Source organism: Monopterus albus, unplaced genomic scaffold, assembly GCF_001952655.1.
Source record: "Monopterus albus unplaced genomic scaffold, M_albus_1.0 scaffold52.1, whole genome shotgun sequence".
NCBI lineage: Eukaryota > Metazoa > Chordata > Actinopteri > Synbranchiformes > Synbranchidae > Monopterus > Monopterus albus.
This window is the reverse complement of record NW_018127932.1, coordinates 1045825-1068290: the sequence shown is the minus strand read 5'-3', so window position 1 is coordinate 1068290 and position 22466 is coordinate 1045825. Positions and strand designations below refer to the sequence as shown.

General features: G+C 40.6%; 2 protein-coding genes across 4 annotated transcripts; one reads left to right on the top strand and one right to left on the bottom strand.

Annotated features, from left to right (window-relative positions):
• Positions 1 to 1609: 1609 nt before the first annotated feature.
• pyroxd2 (pyridine nucleotide-disulphide oxidoreductase domain 2) lies at positions 1610 to 8334 on the bottom strand. 2 transcript variants are annotated; one of them, XM_020601713.1, is made up of 16 exons: positions 7691 to 8334; positions 7418 to 7437; positions 7220 to 7313; positions 6464 to 6537; positions 6206 to 6361; positions 5871 to 6024; positions 5690 to 5751; positions 5508 to 5605; positions 5251 to 5392; positions 5004 to 5138; positions 4858 to 4930; positions 4272 to 4425; positions 3384 to 3535; positions 2933 to 3039; positions 2433 to 2553; positions 1610 to 2160 (listed from the first exon to the last, which is right to left on the bottom strand). In XM_020601713.1, the coding sequence occupies exons 1-16, from the start codon at positions 7812 to 7814 to the stop codon at positions 2081 to 2083; spliced, it is 1746 nt and encodes a 581-aa protein (XP_020457369.1). In that variant the 5' UTR covers positions 7815 to 8334; the 3' UTR covers positions 1610 to 2080. The 2 variants fall into 2 exon arrangements, with proteins under 2 accessions (XP_020457369.1, XP_020457370.1); XM_020601714.1 differs by lacking the exon at positions 7418 to 7437 and having other exon boundaries at positions 7691 to 7809.
• Positions 8335 to 10230: 1896 nt separating this feature from the next.
• Positions 10231 to 17382, top strand: slc25a28 (solute carrier family 25 member 28). 2 transcript variants are annotated; one of them, XM_020601833.1, is made up of 4 exons: positions 10231 to 10778; positions 14003 to 14231; positions 15057 to 15113; positions 15585 to 17382. In XM_020601833.1, exons 1-4 carry the CDS (start codon positions 10434 to 10436, stop codon positions 16139 to 16141), a joined length of 1188 nt encoding a protein of 395 aa, XP_020457489.1. In that variant the 5' UTR covers positions 10231 to 10433; the 3' UTR covers positions 16142 to 17382. The 2 variants fall into 2 exon arrangements, with proteins under 2 accessions (XP_020457489.1, XP_020457491.1); XM_020601835.1 differs by lacking the exon at positions 10231 to 10778 and adding an exon at positions 14657 to 14672 and having other exon boundaries at positions 14102 to 14231.
• Positions 17383 to 22466: the final 5084 nt, after the last annotated feature.

Genomic DNA, 22466 nt, shown 5'->3' with positions numbered 1-22466 from the left:
TGAGTGGAGTTTATACCAAAAAGTTCTATTTTGGTCTCATCTGACCACATGACCTTCTCCCATGCCTCCTCTGGATCATCCAGATGGTCTTTGGTAAACTTCAGACGGGCCTGGACATGCGCTGGCTTGAGCAGAGGGACTTTGCGTGCACTGCAGGATTTTAAGCCATGACGGTGTAGTGTGTTACTAATGGTAACCGTTAAGACTGCGGTCCCAGCTCTCTTCATGTCATTGACCAGGTCCTCCCGTGTAGTTCTAGGCTGATCCCTCACCTTTCTCTCTTCTTTCTCTGTGTATATATATATATGTGTTGATACTCCACAAAGCGAGATCTTCCATGGAGCCCCAGTCCGAGGGAGATTGACAATCATCTTGAATTTCTTCCATTTTTTAATAATTGTACCAACAGTTGTTGCCTTCTCACCAAGCTGTTTGCCTATTGTCCTGTAGCCCATCCCAGCCTTGTGCAGGTCTACAATTTTGTCCCTAGTGTCATTAAACAGCTCTTTGGTCTTGCCCATAGTGGAGAAGTTGGAGTCTCATAGACTGAGTGTGTGGACAGGTGTCTTTTATACAGGTAACAAGTTCAATCAGGTGCAATTAATACATGCAATGAGTGGAGGATAGGAGGGCTTCTTAAAGACAAACTAACAGGTCTTGAGAGCCAGAATTCTTGCTGGTTGGTAGGTGATCAAATACTTAATTCAGGCAATAAAACGGAAATAAATTATTTAAAAATCTAACAATGTGATTTACTGCAATTTTTTTGTAGATTCTGTCTCCCACAGTTGAGGTGTACCTATGATGAAAATTACAGATCCGTCCATTCTCTGTAAGTGGGAAAACTTGAAAAATCGGCAGTGTATCAAATACTTATTTGCCCCACTGTATATATACAGCAAAGTTTATTTGTTTGTTTTTTTTTGGCATATCCTGGGCTAATTGAATATGTGTGCTGCAGTGATGTCACATGACAAAAATGGTGATTGAAAAGACCCTTGTAGAAAAACCATTAGTCCACATTAAAAAGTAATATAATTGTTGTTTTATGTGTATATGAAAATACTGAATGGAGTGTAGGCTACTGTATTTATACAGTTTGCCTGTCATTCACCCATTCATAACCATAACAAGCAAGGTGCTGATCTACTCATTGGCAGCAATTTGGGGTTCAGTTTTGCCAAAGGCCAGTTCAACATGTGGACAGGAGAAGCTGGGGGTTTACTCTAACTGTCAACTGTGTGACTAGTGGGTGACCTGCTCTACATCTAGACCCACAGTCACCCAGTCCTGTGAATAAATAGGCCTTTTTCACATCCAGGTAGACCTTTTGACATTTCACAATAGTACAGGGGTAAATATTAAAATTAATGGCTGGATTCCATTTAACCGTTTCAGTTTTAAGGTCCTGGGACTCTTGAATAGAACAGAGCCGTTGTTGGTGTTATTAGGCACACCTGGGTTTTCCTACCATGACAACTCGGCAAATCATTTGTAAAGAAGACCTATTTGATTTCTACTCTGACGCCCTAAAATGTCACATCTGTAGAATAAAGGCAACACAAAGTGCAACATTATGCATAGTTTAAAGAAAATGCAACACATTTTCTTGAAATAATTTACATTTATTCATACAAAGTTAGAAAAACTTCCACAGCGCATCATTTCCATGGTAATAGTTTATTCTGTTTATTAAGACAAGTATCATTTATTCTAAAAATGCACGTGTCTTCATTCAGTCATTAGTATGACTTTCAGATTTTCCACTGGTTCACTTAGATGGCCAGGATTTTGTGTGGCAATTCTGCACCAATGTTCATTATCAGGAGTGATATCTAATATCCAGTGCAAAGAGTTTGTGTATTTCATTTCTTATTAGATGTATTACTAAATCAACCAGTAATTGCCTTTTTCTTTTCAGATATACTTGTAAATAGGATGTGCAACATAATATGGCAGAGAGACAGCTGATCAAAAAGATAAAGAGAGTGTAGAAATGTATTGCTCATACTAATCAAAATCAGAAAAATCTGACAAAAGAGAGACTAAACCTTGTTGAGCAGACCACATGCTAATGCTGTCACATGTTTTTGTGACATTTCAGGTCAGCCATGACAGTGAGCGCCGCATTCCAGCCGGGAGCACCCATCACACCGCCACCTAAAAACCATGCAAAAAGGCCAGGAATCAGACAGTCTCATTCTGTGTAGAGAAATAAGACCATTTACTGAGCTACCTGACATCACCAACTGACTTCAATTCTTTATCAACAGTGAGGATATGTTTCAAGTCCAAAGGTTCAGAAACTGTGCTCTTCTAACACGTCTTGTGTTCAACATTCCATTAATGATTATATGACACTACACTACACACAACAGATAGCAACATTTGAAGTTCCATATTTATCTGAGGGTTAAGCATTAAAAGCAAACCTGGATGACAGCCACTGCCACACAGATACAGTCCTTTAATTGGTGAACGATAGTCTGAGAAAAAGGGCAAAGGTCGTGCTAGGTAGAGCTGGTCCAGTGACATTGATCCATGGAAGACATTCTGCAAAGATAATACCAAAATGTTTACTTTTCTTTTTTGTTACTTGATATATTTATGTTATTATGAGTAAGAAAACCTGTTTGTTAAGGACTGCCTCATAAATTCTCGTGTAATAAACAGGAGAAAATACCATTCAGTGAGTTAGTGTCACTCTACACAGGGAATATGAACTTTGATTCTGACTTGTGTCATGATAAAACTGCCTTTAACCATTAACTGTTTATACAGCAAATCCATCCCTGAGTAGGGAGTGGATGAGCAAACACTGTAGGGGACTTAGACTACTTCATCCAGTGAATAGTTGATTGTGTTAAGCAAATAAACTATGTAATATCATTAAAATTGCTGCTCAGTACTAGAGTGTGTACAGTTTATGTACCCCTCCAGTCAGGCCAAAGATCCTCTCCAAGTCAGGTGGAGCCAGGATGTCCCGTCCCACAACTGACTTTTTAAACCCAGGGGCATATTGCTCTATGCAGTCAAATGCTAGAGAGACAGACAAACAATTAAACAGGTTAATCAGTAAAAAGACTCATTCCTTTAAATGTTGGTTATACAATTTAGAAAAAAAAAAACTTGCAAAATTTTACCATTCAACATTTTAAAGGACTGTTTCGAAGTAAGTTCATGTTTTTAAACAGGATCTTGATTTCTCTTCTAACTCTAAAATTACAACATGTATCAGTTTGAAATCAGCTTCAAGCATATTATGCTAAAATGCGTGTGACTGAATAATAAATGTAGCAATGCATATTTTCAGCACACTGGGATTTGTAAGAAATACTGAATTATTTAGTTAGTTAGTTAGTTAGTTAGTTAGTTGGTCTAACCAGTGTCTGCAAAGTCCTCTCGGTCCTGGTCCGTCCACTCCCTGCCTTCTATGTGATAGGGGGTGAATTGGGTGAACAGTGACACCACATGACAGCCAGGGGGAGCCAGAGTAGAATCCAGCACAGAGGGGATGGTCATCTCTATCATGGGTCTACAGGCATAGAGGAGCATGATGAAACAAGATGGTCGTGAGTGACCGGTGGGTGAGATGTTGAAGAAAGGTTTAGATAAATGAACATAAGAATACAAGTATTTTTGTGTTTTGTTTTATTTTGTTTTGTTGTTTTTTTTTTATTTAGATTTTGAAAGCTAAGAAAGTAGCTGAAGATGTAATATTGTTAAATGATTTCTGATATTGCTTTTGGTTAAAGATTACTTGGTCAGCAGTCTGCAAAAAACTAGTTTTATTAACTAATGGAAGAAAATGATGAAGACCTCATGTTTAGGGAACAGAATCCTATTCACTCAATGATATGTGAATTTCCCAACCCATTCTGCTGAAGAAAAACAAAAAATACATGTAGCTGTAAAAAAGTGCTCAAAGTTTTGTTTTACTTACGTTTAAAACCACTACTTTTTGCAGCTGCAAGGTTCATCTCTAATCTATAGTAACAAGCACCTAACATTTTGGCCTGTATTTTCTACAGTAAGGGATGTATGACGAACTCTTATATATGACAAAATCTGTGCTGGAAGATTAACTGAAACAGTTTTTTTTCCAGAACATATACTGTATGTACCTCCCATAATGTTTTCACAGGTATTGTCAGCTAAGTATGGAGAAGATTTGTTGCTGAATGTAAATGGTTGAATCTTATATGAAAAGGTAAGAGCGAATTTTATGTGCTGAAGTGTTCACTTGTGTAGGAGTATGGATATATTTGTACCTCACAGAGGGACGTCCATTCATGGCCTGTTTGTAGGCAGTCTCCAGTACTCCTACACTTTCACAGTTGAGATGTATGGAACACTGATGGTGGGGTCCAGGTTTATGATCTGGTGTGGGAGATGCTAAGAAGTTTGGCAGCTTGTCCACAGCCACTGTAAAAATAGGCTAATGTAAATTTCTATTTTGGTGAAAACAAAGTCTGTGCTCAAATTTAGGTTTATGGCGGATGTACTATTGCTGTGCCTAATACTGCTCAATCCCTTCATTTTAAAGTTAAGACTGTTAAAATAAATTCTACAAAACAGAGTACACTATCATTAAAGTCCAAGAATCAATGCACAGTAAAATATCAGTTAGAAGTAAAACGTAACTGAGTAATAAGGCCCTACAGCTTCTTTTGAAGCTTACCATGACACTGTAGACTGTATTATCATTCTTCAAGGCAGCTTTATCTCTGGGGTGGTTACTATAAATTTATAATATTTTGACAGTCAGCACCTTTTGGATTTAAATGCAACATCTACAAACTAAAGACACTTCTGCATAAGTTCATGATTTGCAACTAGCAGAAGAGATTTATTTACCATTGATCTTTGTAACAGGAGAGGTGTAATCTATCTGATGTATGGCTTTGATGAACTCTGGAGAAAGGACACCCTGCAATGAATACAGAATCCTAGAATAAATTGTATTGGTTAGCACCGTGGTTATTTATTTATTTATTTATTACCTGTGGCATGAGGTTGTTAAAAGTTACGTATGGGGTAGCATTTGATAAAACAAGTTTACTATGGATTTCTCCGCCATCCTTCAACACCACTCCCTTAGCAGCACCATCTGAACCAACCAGGACCTGTCCTACATCCTGCCAAACATACACATTTTATATGAAGAAAATACAGATGCTGAAATATAATTTCTATCAACCCACAAAATAAAGTGCATCAAACCAGTGTAATTAATCAAAACCACATTACCTTCTCAGTAAAAATGTCTACACCATATGATCGAGCAGCGCTAGCAACAGCCTGAGACACGGCTCCCATGCCTCCCTCCACATAACCCCATGCTCCTGTCTCCTTCTCCAACTCTCCCATCACGTGGTGTAAGAGCACATAACTTCAACGCAAAACCATAAAACCAGTGATTTTGAGAGGTTATTGTTTAGTTCTAATTATGTAAACCTGTAGAGTAAGTGCTCGTGTGCCTCAGGACATCCTAAAACGTGTCTCACCCACTACCAGGATTATTTGGACTTGTCATTGCTCCTATCACAGCATCGGTAGCGAGTGTTGCTCTCAGTGGCTCTGACTCAAACCACCGATTGAGGATCTACAACATAAGATATGAGTTAGTCACAATGCTGTCAGTAGAGAACAACTATTAATGCCAAGCTCTGTGTCAACGGTAACCAACCTTCATTATTGGTGCAGTTATGATCTCGTAAAAGTCTGGAATGTTTCGGCCTAGTTTCAGACCTTAAAATTCAAAAACATGATAACTCGTCGTGGCTAAGATACTACACAAAACAAGAGGAGAATGTGAAAATATCCAAAATATCAAAACGTTTTCCCAAAGCAGCCGTCCACCAGCTTACCACATCTGACAATGGGCATCAGTGTTTTAGCTGCAGCCAGCCTCCTCCTCAGTGATCCAGTGGTGACACCTGGAATGTCTACAGGAGGAGCATCCAAGAGAGGCTGAATAGCTCCTGCAAGCTTCCCAAGGTGTGCAACAAAATCTGGAAAAGCCTGGGTAAATGTCAAAGAATGGGTCAAAGTGACAGTGACCGAAAACAAACAGAATTACTTGATACTGGTGGAGAAATAAAGGTGAAGAGACAGTGAGGAACCTTTTCAGTTCACAGTGCTGTGACAGAAGCTTAAGTATATAAATGCAGGGTCATACAGTCCATCATAATGTCTAAATTACTTTAGCATCTTTCGGTGAGAACTTGCCGATCTCCGACTGGTTCCTGGCCAGATCTGAGCCCAAGGTGAGAGACCTTGGTGGAACACCTCTCAGTCCTTCTTCCAACATGGGGGTGAAAGCATGGGGGTCTCTCATATACACCTTCAGTCCATGTTTCTGAATACAAATACCCAGAGATAAAACAAAAAAATTAAAACATTAAATAGCTGCAAACAAGGCAACTTTTTTTTTTTGCAGACTGAAGAAGGGTGTGTTTACCTTGAGCTCGAGGTCCATGTATATGTGGGGTCGTAACAAACTGAGCAAATAGGAACACCTAGAAAACCGGAAACCTGCATACGAGAGTGTTATTATTAGTCTCACAAGAATAAAACCCATACTGTGCTACAAGGATGTAGGTTTGGTCTCAGCATTGATAGGGACAACACCTCACTGCCCAGTTAGGGCCTCACTTGAAACACTGAAGATGCACCTGTCCCCTCATCAGCCTGCTCTGCTTCTAATGCCTGATGCTGCTTCCTACCAGTGTTGTAGTTGAGTCCCCAGCATTCAAGTCTAAGTCATGTTTCGAATCTGAGTTGAGTCCCCATTACTCGAGTCAGAGTCATCAAGGTCTACATTAAACACAACTGACACAGCTCTTATTCCACAGTTATATTCCAAGCTTTCTAACAGTGTCTTGCAGAGACCACGCTATACTTCATTCAACCTTATAGACCTTGTATAATGTCTTGCAGTGTCGGGTCGGTTCACCAAAATGACGTACTGCTCATGTTATAAAGCCTAAGATATTTTTGTTCGTCATGTACTGTGTGTGTGTCGGTCACTCTGGATAATCCACAAAATACACTGTCAGCAGTTTTCAAATGCACTCTTGCTTACTTACAAAGTAGTCTGATTTACAGTATCACTGAGTATGCTGAGATAAAATGAACGCAAAAAAATATAGTTTTTTAATGTTTAATTTGAATGAACCAAATTAAGACAGTACTGTAAAGCCAGAGACCATCCTACCAGGGAAGAGCTCCTCTGTAACAGCGGCTCCCCCCAGAACATGTCTGCGCTCCAACACTGCTGTTTTCAGGCCTCCCTTCTGAAGATAGGCAGCCTAAACACACACACACACACACACACACACACACCACCTTTTACCCTGTTGTTGAACCACAGAATGTATTACAGTGTAATGTGTTGACTAATGCGTGAACTCACTGCCACCAGTCCATTGTGTCCTGCAATTAAATGTAAACTATGTCAAACTGTTTTTTTTTTTAAACTGTTCATTCTGCATTGAAATTGCTTTTAAAATCCAGGTTCATTGTGACAAATGAAATCTAGGATTTTTGCCATTTTTTGGCACCTTGTGCCAGCTGTTAAACAAAGTTAGATCCTTACGTAATCACGTTTGCAAACTTAGCTGAAATGTATCAATGTTGCAAAGTACGTAGTTGCGTTCTGGACTTGCCACCAGTCCATTGAACTCACCTCCCCCGACGACCACCGCGTCATACTGAGACTTTATGGCGGTGTGGCTGGTTCTGGATCTTATCACTATCCCCACAAAAGACACAGGCCTCCGTGCGCGATCAGTCCACACCGCTGCGGCCATGACAGGAGTTTGAGGCGAGATCCCAGATCAGTTCCTCCCTCCTCCGTTTCCCTGTACGAAGCCACATTCGCTTTTTTTTTAGATCGAGGACTGTGACCTATTACATTCCCCACAAGGATCTGGACCAATGTGCGGGGAAGTGATCCAAAAATATAAAAGGACATTACACAAGGTGCCAAAATGCTGCGTTTTTTCCACTATGTAAAACCAGACTGTTATAACTATATCCCCGCTTTCAGAGTATTTATTGATGGCAAGAATTGCATGCATGATGGTATCTTTATAAAAATAGATCTGTCCAAGTTTGAGCCCCTGTTGCTTTTTTTGACTGCCAAGAAAATGCTTGTCCTTACGCATTTTGTCCGTTTGGTGGCACAATTGTTCCATTAAAACCACCTTCGAAATCCTTCATGGTACCACCAATTCAACAGCTTTAAAGTTGCATCACTGTCAGTAAAGTCAGAAACACATTACATGTTGTGTGAGTAGTGTAAACTGTGTTGATATTGGCAACACCTTAAAAGATGAGCATCCACTTTATGAATTAATACCTCAGTGGCTCAATAACAATGTCTCTAGACTTTCTTATCCAGACTCTTTCCAGATCTATATGTGTGACTTCTTTATAAATCATTTTCATTTGAAAAAATATTCCTTAAATGTATTGTAATCAAAAGTGCATTTGCGACACAGTTAGAGGTTGGGCACATCATCTAACAGCCTTACAACCGAGTTGTAAGATGAGCTCTTAACAGAAGGGTTTCTTAGCGCTGCTGATGAAGATGTCATAGTAGTTCACTTACCATACATTAATAGAATAAGAGGCCTTGCTGTGAGCAGCAGTCCAGGGAGTAGAAAGAGCCAGAGAAGGAGATTAAATCATCTAAGGAAGGCGGAGTGTTAACTGGTACAAAAACAACCAAACACAGCAGAACATAAGCAAGTTATCTCCTGATCTTATCTATATAATGTGGATTTTTGACTGTGTTTTGCTTAGACGGTGTAAAATAATTCCTGAGGTTTATATAAATTGTGCACTCTCTTAATAGAGGGAATTAAATGAGGTGGGTTGGGGAGCTAGATTTTCCTGCTAGGCCTAACATGACTCTCCCTTTGTGTATTAGAGCAGCATTAGTTTCAGAGAAGAGAAATGATCCTCCTTCTAGATTTTCCTTTAAGGAACGTCTGCAGGCAACAGCCAATCAACCATAACTAGATCAGAAGCAGGAGATTTTGTTCTTGTAAGCAGAAATTAACACTTCATTCCCCTATGTCGGCAGAAATTCAACACTACAGTCCTTGAAGGCTCTCCCAGGCAATAAAGGAGAAAATCCAATTGTGTTATAACAAAAACACAATTACCTAATTTTCAAGGGAAAAATCTGATACTTTGCCTGCAGGCAGAGATGTTCACGGATGTTAGGCCTCTCAGCATTCATAATAATTACATCATAAACTAATGTCTCCCAGCAGCCCATAAAAGGTGTTGAGTGTCTTTCTTTCCTTGTTGTAACACAATGAAGACACTTTAAGTTGTTACCCAAGATAAGAGGATGTCGAATTTGAATAATGAATTTTTTTAAATTGTTAATTTCTGTCATGTGACCAAAAAAAAGATTTTAAGTGGTGTGGTTGTTATTATGATAGGCTCTCATAGATGAACATTTGGTTGCCTGTGGCACAAAATAAAAGACAAGTCTGTCTAATCTATTCTGAACATACAATGCAATGATGAAAAAAGTATATTAATATTTTAGGAATTAATTAAATAATCTATCAAAATGTTACAGTTTAATAAAATGTAAATACTTTGTAGAATATCAACAACTGGAATAGTTTATGTTCCTGTTTATGAACACATTATCATTGTATTTGGTAAAACATTTTAGCAGTCAAGTCCATATGTTAATGGATTAAGTAACTGATTATCAAGAATCTATAACGTTACCCATAAAAATAGTAAATAGGGACATAATACATAGGCTATCAAATGGTTTTCTGTGGTCACTGACATATGTAAAGAGTAGGTTTTAAAAGCCACTGCTTGTGGGGAGATACACTGATTTCAGTCTGGGTTTCTTAGATTCCTTTATGTAGACAAAAACAAGTAAGTTACAAAAAATCCGGCTATGGGAAAAAGCACAATATTAGAAATTACACCAATCTTAAACAGAATGATCTTATACTGTTTGTTTCATGCTCAGCTATTACAGATGTATTTAGACTGACCTGCAGTGACCTACAAAGTCTTTTGATATTCTTCCCACATACACTTAGTAATACTGTATACCCCATGCCAAGTGCCACATGATAGGATTTGAAGTCTTCGCCAAAATGCAATCATGACTGGCATGTCACTTACCCAATAGGGTCAGTAGGATCTGGCTCTGGTGACCAATCAGAGTGAATTTCCTCATCGCGGCCTGCGGTGCGGCTCCGTCTGTGACTTGCTGTGCTCTGGGCTGGCTGGGAACGGTAAAGGCGGGGAGGGAGTATCGTAGGAGGCTAGAAGCACTGTAACTCAAAATACTCCGAGGGAATGTAAAACTTTAAGACTGAAATCACCCACAAGAGGCCGTATCTGCGTGCCCAAAGACTAAACAGTTTACTCGGTTTCTTATGGAAGCAGATGGATTGGTGAGGAGGCGTCGGATGACAGCGGAGACTACAGGCAATGATTCCGGGGTTGCTGGTGCCTCTGCCGGGGCAGAAATTCGATGGCTGAGGGGAAGATTCTGGGGAGTTTCAGAAAGTATCGTGGGAAGCCTGACACCCCGGATCGGAGGCGAGACAGAACTGCAGACTGTTGATTTTGTCAGTAGTGCACAAGATGCAGAAACAGAGGACACTGAACCGGACTATGAAGGTTTGCCACAAGGAGCTTCCACTAGCACCCACATGTTGGCTGGAGCCGTGGCCGGGATCATGGAGCACTGCCTCATGTTCCCTATCGACTGTGTCAAGGTAGCATAGCTCAGTGGCTAACCAGCTGGCACACACATTGTTATGAATGTACCGGGCTCGGTTGTGTTCCATGTATAATTCTCTTATAGCCAAGATGTTTATTAGCATAGCTTAGCTTGCTCGCTAACGTAAACACGCAGTGAGGACAAGGTCAGTTGGCGCAGTTAGCGTATCACAGCCCAACTAGCTCTCTTGTTAGCATGCTATTATAAGTTTAGCGCGACTAAAGGTAGCTAGTGGCAAGTTAACATGTTGACTTGGAGCTTGGTCAAACACAGGAGGCCATTTGGTCACTTCGCTTAAAACTACTGAACAACAGATTTGCTGTCAAAGCCTCACCGGATATAGTGTTTCCCAACTCCTAATGTGTACGTACACATTATACCTGTTCCATGTCCTTATCTGTTTAAGGACGTGGAGGTAGTCTTCTTCCTAACATGTATGCTGTTAGTGTAAGTAAGTGAAGTTAAGTGAAGTATCTAATAAGAGGAACCAGCTTCAACAACGGTTAAAAGTTAAGGGAGAGCAAAGCAATAGGCTACTCCGTTTTACAAAATCAGGGGTTGGTCGAATGTTCTTGTTTCTAGTAACATATGTTCTGTTTGCTATTATTATGAAACACATAGGAATGAATTGCACTGCATTTTGGGGACAATTTGGCCCTTTCAATCCACAGTGGAGCATCTGCTCCTACCTTCCCAACACAGTGTGGTAGTTGCATTGAGCCACAGACCTAGTGTTTTGCATGTAACACATTTGTTTTCAAAGGTCTTAATCACAAATCAGTTCCTATTGTGTCATCTTATGTATGAGTTTGATTCTGCCTTTGCTGTCAATAGATTTAAGGAGACATAACCTGTTGCCCCAAAAGGTCTGCCTAAAAATGTAGTCATGTACTAGTGATCATAGTATGACAAGCAGACTAGAGACAGGGCAAATGGCAAAGAGCTTAGTAGCATCAGCTGTCTTTGTCAGTCAGAAAAGCTATTCATGCACCTAAGCTTTATTCATGTCTCTTCAATATTGTAGTCACCCTCAGCTGTAGCACTGAATTAGAACAAAACCAATGTTAACAGAGCTTTCTCATGTGACTGCTACACTGGTAATGGAGTTCAATATCTCACCAAGCGAGTCAGTTGATTTGGAGCTATCTGACTCAGCAAAATTAAACTACATCTGAAACATTCACACAGAAATTTGAGAAATATTTGCAATGCTTCAAACATATTCCTTTCATGTTTGTCACATTTCAAGATTTCCCCCTTTACCAAATAAAGGATTTTCCCCCTGTATGATAAGTTTCTCAATAACAAGATTCTCTAATTATGGTTTTGAGTAGACCGTTATTTGCTATTAATGTGTCCTGAGTCTCAGTAATTGACTGTGGATTTTAAAAGTGTATTGCACTTGTAGGTCTGTCTCAGTGCACACTACACAGCGCTTATGAATGGAATTTGTAATCACTCATAAAGAACCCAGTAAGCCTTGAGTGCTTTTCTCCAAAGAGTGGTGGACATTGTGTTAGCAGTGAGCACAAAGGTCACTGCTTTCTGGATGCAAACACATGCTATAGGTAAACACAGCAGACCTGTAGCTGCTAAGGCCTCTATGAGTCTGTATCCACAGCCTTAAATGAATGAGGAGCAGATGACTGACATCGCAGCCTCTGTTCATGTGCATACAAAGAGTGACAGTGCTGTGAATTTGTTTGTGTTCCAGACATGAAGCAACTTGATGCATGTACTGTACTTGTACCACTGTTTTCTGGGGCTATTCAGGCCCTGCATTCCATAGCTGTATAGAGTGACATGACGCTGTGGTTACACTACACACAAACACACACACACACACACCCAGTGGGATGTAAGTTTGTCCATTCAGCTGGAAGTTTGGTATTCAGGGATTATGTCACAGCTTGTTCCTCAGAGACACAGATTCACCCAGTTGATACCCAGGCAGCCTTTGTTTGAAAATCAAATAGCGGGTGGTTGCAACACTAATCCTTTGCACTTGTCTTTTAAATAATGTATCATTTATCTCAGTATGCATATTAGGAGGAAGGGAGAAAGGTCTGCATAAGGCTCAGTTGTTTAAGGGGCTTACAGGAAGTCAGTTTGTGTCCCCTTGTGACCTTGGAGTATGTTAACTTCCTTCTATTCAGTTACACATGTTCACCAACACACACAATGTTGACACCTCATTTCCCTTATGTGACCTCTTATTCATGTGGTTGTCTATTCAGAACTCTTTTCATTGCCATACTAGTTTCAACTGTAATAGGCAGACATATGGTTAGACCTAAATGATGCATTACATTCTGTTTTTATATCAATTGAAGTCAGAATCACTGAGTGTATTCACATGGGCATGAGTATCCTGCACTGATGTTAAAAACTGTTACAATATAACACTGCCTGGAGTCGACGTATTGCCAGTTGGAGGCTCAGTGTCCGTTGGACAAGGAAAGCCGATGTCAACTCCTCCATCTTCTTCACTGGAAAGTGGATGGTGACTAAGCATGTCATCCGATATTTTGAAGCATTTGAAAGTTGCTGGACTAGACCCGCTTCTTTTGTTGTGATGTTTGTTAGTAATTTTTCTTCAGGATTTTCCACCATGATCTGACTTGTCCCACTGTATATATTATGTATACCTATATATTGAGAAACTGGTGTCCTGTAACTTGTCCATTACAGATTTGAAGAGGTCCGCATTTCTATGATTTCTCCCATCTACATTACCGATTAAACTGAACTCTTTCATTACACAAAGACAAAATTCCATCTCTTCATTGCTCCAAAAGTGAGATGCTTTCACTGTTGCCTTTGTTTGTGTTTATCTTAAGTCACTTGGATCCTGCAGTTGTGCCTGCACAGATAGTCTGGAACATTCAGAAACCTGGATAGGACATGCAACACTATCCTGGTTTCTTTTGGACCACCTCAGGTTTCCAAAACTGGAATTAGAGCTGAAATTGGGGTATAATGTTTACATGTGCAAACACAAGAACAGGATACCCAGTCATAATTGTAATACTCTTGTCCGTGTAAACACACTCACTGAACATGTTACTGAGCTTAATATCCAGTCCTGGGGGTGGGAAGGGAGCCAACTGTTGAGTAAACTTTGCTACCTTACACTTATTCTCTGTATCAGAGTCAAGTTCCTTGTGTGTTTGAACACCCTTGGCCAATGAAGCTGATTCTGATTACTCCTCTCACCAGACACGAATGCAGAGCCTCCAGCCTGACCCCGCAGCCCGCTACAGGAACGTGATGGATGCTCTTTACCGAATCGTGGCCACAGAGGGAGTCTGGCGACCAATGAGAGGGCTGAATGTGACAGCAGTTGGGGCAGGACCTGCCCATGCGCTCTATTTTGCCAGCTATGAGAAACTTAAAAAGACTCTAAGTGATGTCATTCACCCAGGGGCTAACAGTCATTTGGCTAATGGTACCAAAAAACATACTTATACACACATAAACATGCATGACTATTGTAGCATAATAAAATATTTTGATATTTAGGATTTTACCTAATTCAAGCCTAATGCCTAACACCCTTCATGTGATCTCTGTGAAGCTGCTGACTCACCCTAATCCATGTACAGTAAAGAGCAGTCTTGGCCTGATCTGAACCCCTTGCAGGCCACCGGATCGGATAGAACCTTTTCATAAAGCAGTTGCAGTTGTATATTATAAGGAAGCGCCAGGTGCAGCTATTGATCTGTTGGTGGCTTTTAGGAAAGTTAAACAAATTGTGTTATTTTGGTCAAGTTCAGCAAAGTCACCTCAACTACAAAATAGATTCTGTCAAAGATCTGAATGTTAACTGTTTACTTATTTTTTGTTCTCCCTACTCTCTTTTCCCTTTTCCAGTTTAGTGGGGGGCTGGGTAAGTCCTCTTTCTCCCATCTCATCTGCTCTCTCCTCTGTTGGTCCTGTCTTGTAAAAGGTTTGGGTTTGAATATCAAAGGAGCAATGAAATGCCTTGTCCACTAGGTGTCCCTCTTTGCTCAGGTTTGGCTTCCTGAATTCAATCAGGAGTGATTTGTAGCATAAACCTGTGGAGATTTCACTATGATCATATATTGTTTTGAGTCCGCAGCTTTTGGGAATAAGGCAGTGGAGGCTGTGACATGATCAACAGGGTGTTTAATGTTCAAAATGCTTTTTCCTTCTTATTCTATGCCTCTTTACTAAAGTCTTTTCTGTTCATATGGTATATTCTTAATGCTCCTTTCTCAGTGTGTAGTGATTTCTGACGTGTTTGTTTCAGGAGTAGCTGGGTGTGTGGCCACACTGCTTCACGATGCAGTCATGAACCCAGCTGAGGGTAAGGCAACGTTTTACAGTACAGTGCTGTTTTGTCTTTGGCTGCAGAATTAGGACTGGTATTAAGACATTTTCTCTCTCAAAACAGAAGCTTGACATATAGAAATTTTTGTGAAGAAACTTACAGGTGCCATGTCTGAGCCAGCTATCTTCAGATGTTGGCCTTAACCCTGTAGTCTCACATATTGACTTTCAAAACTGTCTGTAGTCCACCTGCCTAAACATGTCAGTAGAAGGACACTGGCCTGAGTTCTCATGTGCAGCTGTTAGATGGGCTGCAGCTGCCTGTGCCAGTACTATTAAAATGGTACACTACATCTTTCGGCATGTTTACTGGAACTACACGTGGTTTACAGCTTGACTTCAGGTAATGGCTCACTAATTTCTTTTTTCTTTTTCACCTTCCTACTGCCATCCCTGGACACGTTTGGCCTTGTCCTCTATAAATACATTTACCTGTGTGTGTCCCAAGTTGTGAAGCAACGCATGCAGATGTATAACTCACCCTACCGTGGCGTGTTGGACTGTGTACGTGCCGTGTGGCAGAAAGAGGGCTCTGCTGCTTTCTACCGTAGCTACACTACCCAGCTCACAATGAACGTGCCCTTCCAGGCGCTCCACTTCATGACCTACGAGTACCTTCAGGAGCTGCTCAACCCCCACAGACAGTACAATCCTTCATCCCACATGTTGTCCGGAGCTTTGGCTGGAGCCATTGCAGCTGCAGCCACAACACCTCTGGACGTCTGTAAGACCCTGCTCAACACCCAGGAGTCGCTAACCCTCAGCCCTCTGTCTTCTGGCCAAGGCCAAGGAGCCCGCAGACACATTTCAGGCCTAGCCCATGCATTCCGGACAGTTTACAGGCTGGGTGGCCTGCAAGGCTTCTTCAAGGGAGTCCAGGCAAGGATCATCTACCAGATGCCCTCCACAGCCATCAGCTGGTCAGTCTATGAGTTCTTTAAGTATGGACTCACCAAGCACCAGCACAACAAGAGGAAAACGCAGTATGTGGAGGCTGAGATTTAGTTATCTCCTAGATTTAATCTGCTCTAATATTCCTCTGCCCTCCCTTTGAGGAGAAGCTGAAGTCAATATGCACATAGAATCTGATTAAAATCCACCTCAGTTGTCCCATCCCTTACAGACATAGCAGATAAGAAAGGCATCTTCTAAGACCATTGGAGTTTCTGCTGCATTATTACAAGACATGAAATGGTTTGAGCTATGTTGATTTGCTCTTCTAGGAGTAGTATTATAGACCTAGTTAATCCAGAGATGGTTTTAAGGCATTCTAGTGACTGCTACATTTGTCCTAAAGGATAAATGAGAAGAACGTTCAAACTTTGGGCTGGAAAGGTAGTCAGCAGAGGGCGGTAGTGTCACTTTTGTAATGTCTTGTAAATTCATAAACTTTGCTGTCCCAGGGCCAGATATTTATTTTCACCCATCCAAGCATTTATTTTGCAAATAAAAGTTAGAACTGACTACAAATCCGCACCACCTTTATGAAAAACAACATACTTGGACATCTAGTTTGGGTTACACACAGGCATTCAGTCCTTAATAAAACATTTCTTATTGGTTTGTTGCAGTATAAAAGCACCTCAACCATAAAATCCAAAGCAAATTTACCCTATCTGAGGACTTTTTACTGTTAATCTAACAATGTAATGTCCTGTCATGGATCAGTACTCAGCACCCTTTCAGTGTAACAGTCAGTATGGCAATTCATGTATCAGCAAAAGTTCTTTTAGGCTTTGATTAACTGAACCTTTAATTTGAAATGTAGTCCAATAGAATTTTCTTTAAACTTTTTTCAAATGTTTCCTACAGTTACCAGTAGCTCTGAGGTATGTGAACCAAGTTTAATTTATTTAAATTATTTTCATTCCATAAATATAATGTTCTTGTCAGCCATTATATAATATACACAGTTTCACCCCCTTTAAGTGTTCGATCAACTAAATATTTACCATTATTGGCAGGGCAGACTAGAGTAGCATTCACATAGCCATGAACTGTAGCTATGAACCTGTTTTCAGCTTGTGAACACCTCGGTTTCAATATCTGTGCTGGCCAGTAATGGTTGTGTACTGTGCCCCAAATAATTTCAAACAGTTCATTAATCCACAAGATGTGTATCAGTCTCCCCGCTGAGTACACAAAAATGGAAGCTGTCCTTCTTATCAATGTCTGATTGTTTATGACGCTGAATTGCACTCATTGAATAAAGACTGAGCAGAGGGGCCGTTCTCGCGGCTCTGAAATGATGGGAGCCCTCCTTTGATTTCTTTAAATGCTGGCGAATGCTTTGCTAGCTATGTGAACATGACATAATAGAAGGTTCTTGCATTTTGCCATGCCTGGGTGTGTATAAAAGATTTTATGTCTTTTGTTCTGGTGAATAGCAAATAATGGGAGAGGAGGCAATGCCCTAAGCCACATCTGTACTACCAGAAACATGACGAGTTTGTGTGTGTTCTCTGGTATTTATTTTTAGTTCCAGGCAGGTACAGTTGTTTAGTCTTGAACACAGGTGCAGATTTCAACTTTGACCCTTAAGAGTGAAAACAATTTCTGCTTGTGGACACATAGCCTGTGTGCAAACAGCTGTGAGAGTGATGCTTTGGAATTCAGCAAATGATGCATGATAAAGATGGTAAGGAAAATTTGATAGTTTGTGTGGAACTGAAAGGTTGGGTACAGGTTGAAAAACTATTAGTGCCTAAAAAACAAATTATACAACAAGAACATAAAATTCCTAGTTGTATGAACACACATGTAGAGTGATATTGATAGTGTCAATGCAGTGAAGAGCTGCCATTATTCTGCCATGACATCTGGAGCTACCGGGTCTCAGTACCTTTGGGACATGTCCTTGCTCAATAATTTTAGGAAAAACATGCATTAACATTAAATAGAAGAAATCTGTGACATTATAGAAGCATTAGTGTTAGAATAAGGAAAGTTTGTGTCAAGTATCTTTTTCTTACCAAAAAATTAAAACATTAAGGAATCCAAACACATCATGATCACCTCTTTTAATAAATTCATGATTTACACTGTACCTTCTCACCCCTACAGGAAGGTGTGCTTCTTCCACGACCTCAGGCCCTCTACCAGAGGAGTCTGAGGGCTCTCTGCAGTATGTGAGCTGTACTTGGCACTGCACTTTTCTGGGCAGAAAGCTCTGATGTTGTTCCTGGGATCCGTTGGGGCCACTCTTCCAGTTTAGAAGTCAAAGCTCCGAGTGCTCCCACTACCGGGACCACTTTGGCCTTCACCTTCCACATTCTGTGCTGTACTCAGGTTGGTCTGTCTGGATCTTGAGTTATTGGCGACTGCTCTGTCTATCAGCAACTGGTGTTTAGACCCTCTGTTTTTCCCAATGCTCTTCTGAGCTGTGCTCGTGTACTGGTTCATGTGGACCTGTACCTTGGCAGCTATGATGCCTGACAGGACCTTCCATGTTGTGAAATATATGGAATAAGTCTTGTACTGACATTTTTTGCATCAAACGAATATCTCGCTTGAGATCAAAAGTATGTGAAATGGTTTAATATGATCTTGGTGTGTGTAAAAAGTAACATTACATACCAGGAGTCCTTCAATTATGTCTGTAAACTGTTAACAGACCTTGACATTATACAAGGCCGAGCTCATTCACAGAAGATTTGTTTTGAAATAATCAAAAAAAGCCTTATCCTAGTTCTTTCTGTGGGTTGGAAGAATAGTGGTGGGCAGTGTTTTGGTATCATGTCCTTTGACATGTTCACATCATTGCTCTTCCTGGGAGAAATACGAAACAGACTCTATACAAACATCAAAATCCTGTAGTTAGGATCTGTCAACACAACTTCAGAGAACAGGTTGAACACCTTTACAGCAGGAGTAGTGACAGCTCGCCTGCTCCATTAAACACACAGAATCACACACGCTCACACCCATGCTTATCAGGCAGACGCCTGTTGAAACAGCAACTGTTAATGAACTGTCTCTGTCATACTACTTCTACATGTGTATAGTGTGTGTGGCTTGTCATAGTTTATGCTGTTTGAAAGGCATATTTGTGCCTGTCTTCACGTGAACTAATCACTTTCCTGTGTCTCATGAGAGACTGACTGAACAGGAAAGTTATGGATTGAAGTGGCACCTATAAATACTGTGGTGCACGTACAGAAGAAAATGTGTGGGACAGTGCGACTGAGCTTGACTGTAGTTTGCGAGGAGTAAACTATTTAGTCTGGTCATTTGCTCCTTTGTTTCTCACTCTATGTAAGTGTATGGGGAATTCAGTGACGCTAAAGAGAAGCAGAAGGTGTCGGAGAGCATTCTGTATAACACTATTCATTCACTTATAGGTAGAGGCAAGTGGTGTCAAGATGGACATACTCCATGACACATCTCACTATTTTAAAGTCTGTTGAATGAAGATGATAGTGGCATTTTATCTCTAGATGTTCAAAAAAATCTGTCAGTATTGTTTCTGTTGGGTGAAACTGTCCAAACCAGGGCAGTTCAGTGGGGTCGAAGCCACTGGTTCCCCTTGGTAAACGATGCTGCTGTGGGGATGAACACAGTTTTTACTTGGCAACTGTTACAGGTGCTGTCATTTATTCTGAGCGTCTCCTACATGTTTTTGCCCTAAAAGCAAAGATGAAATGAACATTAGTAATGGCTACTTTCCATTTAAGTGTGCCAGTTCCAGAGTAGTGATGCTGTACAAGTGAAGTTGCCTGAGACATTTCATTGGACCAGAGCCACCATTAATGTTATTAGTTAGTAACACTTGTGCTTCTCCTGGTATTTCAAGTCCAAATGTCTCCTGTGTCCTTTTAATACAGTTTTATTCCAGACAAATTATTAGTAAATGCATATAGATATATACAGAAACACTGAAATTCAAAGATATGAGAAAAATCACACACGAAAGATAATTTAAGCACATATATAGTTTGTTTTAATAAAAATCCAAATTAAAGAAGGATTTTTGGACAAGGTTGTTACCAGGTTGTTGTGTTAGACTTAGAAAGACCACGACTTGTTTGATGGTTCATTTAACCACTTCAGCCCTCGTGAGTCTGATCAGAGGTCTGCCATTTTCTACACTATCTGCCGTTACAATAATGACCTCACCACAGTAACGACATCCGGTAACAAAGCAATTTACAATTCACTGTTTGAAATAGATACACAGCATCAAAGAGAGGATCACTTAGCAAGTGTGGCACACTTTACACTGTCAGTCATAATTACTCAGTGTTTACCCAGTGGGTGTGTGTATATTGTGCATGTGTGAAACTATGTACATCACTGGCTGCTGACCCCTGATCAAACCTGGAACAGTTTCTCTTCTCAACTGAATATTATCGCTCCTTCAAGGTCATCTTGTCTAACTTTATTTGGACAATAAAACACACACACACACACTTAGGAATGTGAATGCCTGAAGGACTCAGGTCCTCTACAACTTTCCCTTAGTTGCTTCCCTTCTTTCCCTCTCTGCAGATTTATGTATCTTTTGTTGCATCTCTTGTCAGGTCTCTCTCCATATATTAAGCCAAATTATGACTGGGCCACTCAACATGAATTAGTGAGTGATACAAGATTGTGCTACAACATTCACTTTCCTCCATCCTTGCCAGCAGCTAATGGATGGGGTGTGATTAGAGACTCTTCTTCTAACTCTCTGGAATACACACAGACACATACAGGTTGTGATCTCACACTCTTTGGGGTGCTGTTGGATAAAGGAGCTGTTGTTGTAATCCCTTTGGCTGCTGCAGTTTCTCTCACTCTGGGCTGATTGAGCAGATCTGATGGGAGGAGAGTGAAGGATATTTTCCCAGTTATGCTTTACCAGTTGACCTCAGAGAGACGAGGCGGTCCAAGTGGCTACAAAAAACCGTGCTGGTTTATTCAAGGATCACAGGTAAAATTAACATCACACGCTCAGGTATCCTTCACCTCCAATACTGCGCGCAGGCAGATGAACGATGAAGACACCCCGAACCCAACAGGCCTGTACATTATATCTGGTTTGGGCTAACCCCATTCTACACAGGCACGTCAAACCGTGACATCACCTGATATGCCAGCTTCACAGCTGACCGTAGCAGTAGTCAAAACATTGGAAATGAGTAAGCATTTAACAGCCTGAGCTAGACATCCTGTCTACACTAAAGACATTTCTAATACAACAAGTACCTAACCAATATCTATCTGACTAAAAATACCTAACAAGAGGAGCCACCAGAAGAAAGACAAGAGACTATAGGAAAGCTATAGTGAGGGTACACCAAACATACTTTTTGGTGCATAAATTTAGCAAAAGAGATGAACCTTTATGGTTGGTGTAATTTGTTTAGATTTAGTCTGGTACAAATTGTATTTCTGGGAAATGTAGGCTTTTCTTTTGCTGAAGTGGTGCTGAAGATTACTCCTTCACACAGTGATTATCTCACTAAGGGGTCTCGAAGTAACAATGGACTGTGGGCCAGAAAGAGACCAGGATACCCTACTTAGTTTGATCTTGGTTCATGGTCAATCATGGTTCATCATAAATGCAGGAGCTGCCCTGGGGCACTTATAATTTAAGATTATATTGCTTTCCTGTTGTGCATATCACTGAATAAATTAGTACATTTGTAATCCAGCCTTACTCTCACTGGGTTGCCAGTGTTGTTTTTGTCAAAAAGATCTGGTCTCAAATTTAAAGACAAGTGAAAAATGATTCCTGGCCAGATATTCTGATCTTTTCAACCATCGTTAAGTCTGACATAACTCCAGAGAAGGTAGCGTCAGACCCAAATTTGAAGCACAGCAGAATGTGAATTCCAGATGAGGGCCAATCAACCAATATGCCAGCTGGAGTACAGACATTCAAGCTACACTTGAATAGTGTAGTGGAAAACTGGGATGTGGGGGAGATACAGCTACTGTCATCACTTACAAGAACAAATTGCGGAGGAGAAACTCTTCCTACCACCAAACGCGACGCAAGATGATACTGACACACACATGCACTCACACACAGCAGTTTGTCTGAATTCCTCTAAAAGCTGCAATAGAAGAGAAAACAGCTATTTTGATGATAAGCATTTACTGTACTGTATATGTGATGTGAAGCCTGCAGAGGACGACACTGGACAACACTCAGACATTGTGTGTAGCTATTGCGTGCATGTGACTTTGAAACAGGATCTTTCTCACTTCTCCTGCAATAAAAGGATGTCATGCCAGACTTGCAGTGAATAGAAAGGTCCTCGATAAATCCAAGTGTTTATAGTGAAATGCCGTTGTTAATGGGCCAGAGTTTGGGGGTTGGGGGGGGGATAATGCTCCTTCAGCA

Coding starts and splice junctions, on each gene's coding strand:
- slc25a28 (XM_020601833.1), top strand. CDS start 10,434: ATGGAAGCAGATGGATTGGTGAGGAGGCGTCGGATGACAGCGGAGACT. Junction 10,779..14,002: donor TCCCTATCGACTGTGTCAAG/GTAGCATAGCTC, acceptor TCCTCTCACCAG/ACACGAATGCAGAGCCTCCA. Junction 14,232..15,056: donor TAACAGTCATTTGGCTAATG/GTACCAAAAAAC, acceptor TGTTTGTTTCAG/GAGTAGCTGGGTGTGTGGCC.
- pyroxd2 (XM_020601713.1), bottom strand. CDS start 7,814: ATGGCCGCAGCGGTGTGGACTGATCGCGCACGGAGGCCTGTGTCTTTT. Junction 7,438..7,690: donor CGCGGTGGTCGTCGGGGGAG/GTGAGTTCAATG, acceptor ATTTAATTGCAG/GACACAATGGACTGGTGGCA. Junction 6,538..7,219: donor TACAGAGGAGCTCTTCCCTG/GTAGGATGGTCT, acceptor TCTCGTATGCAG/GTTTCCGGTTTTCTAGGTGT.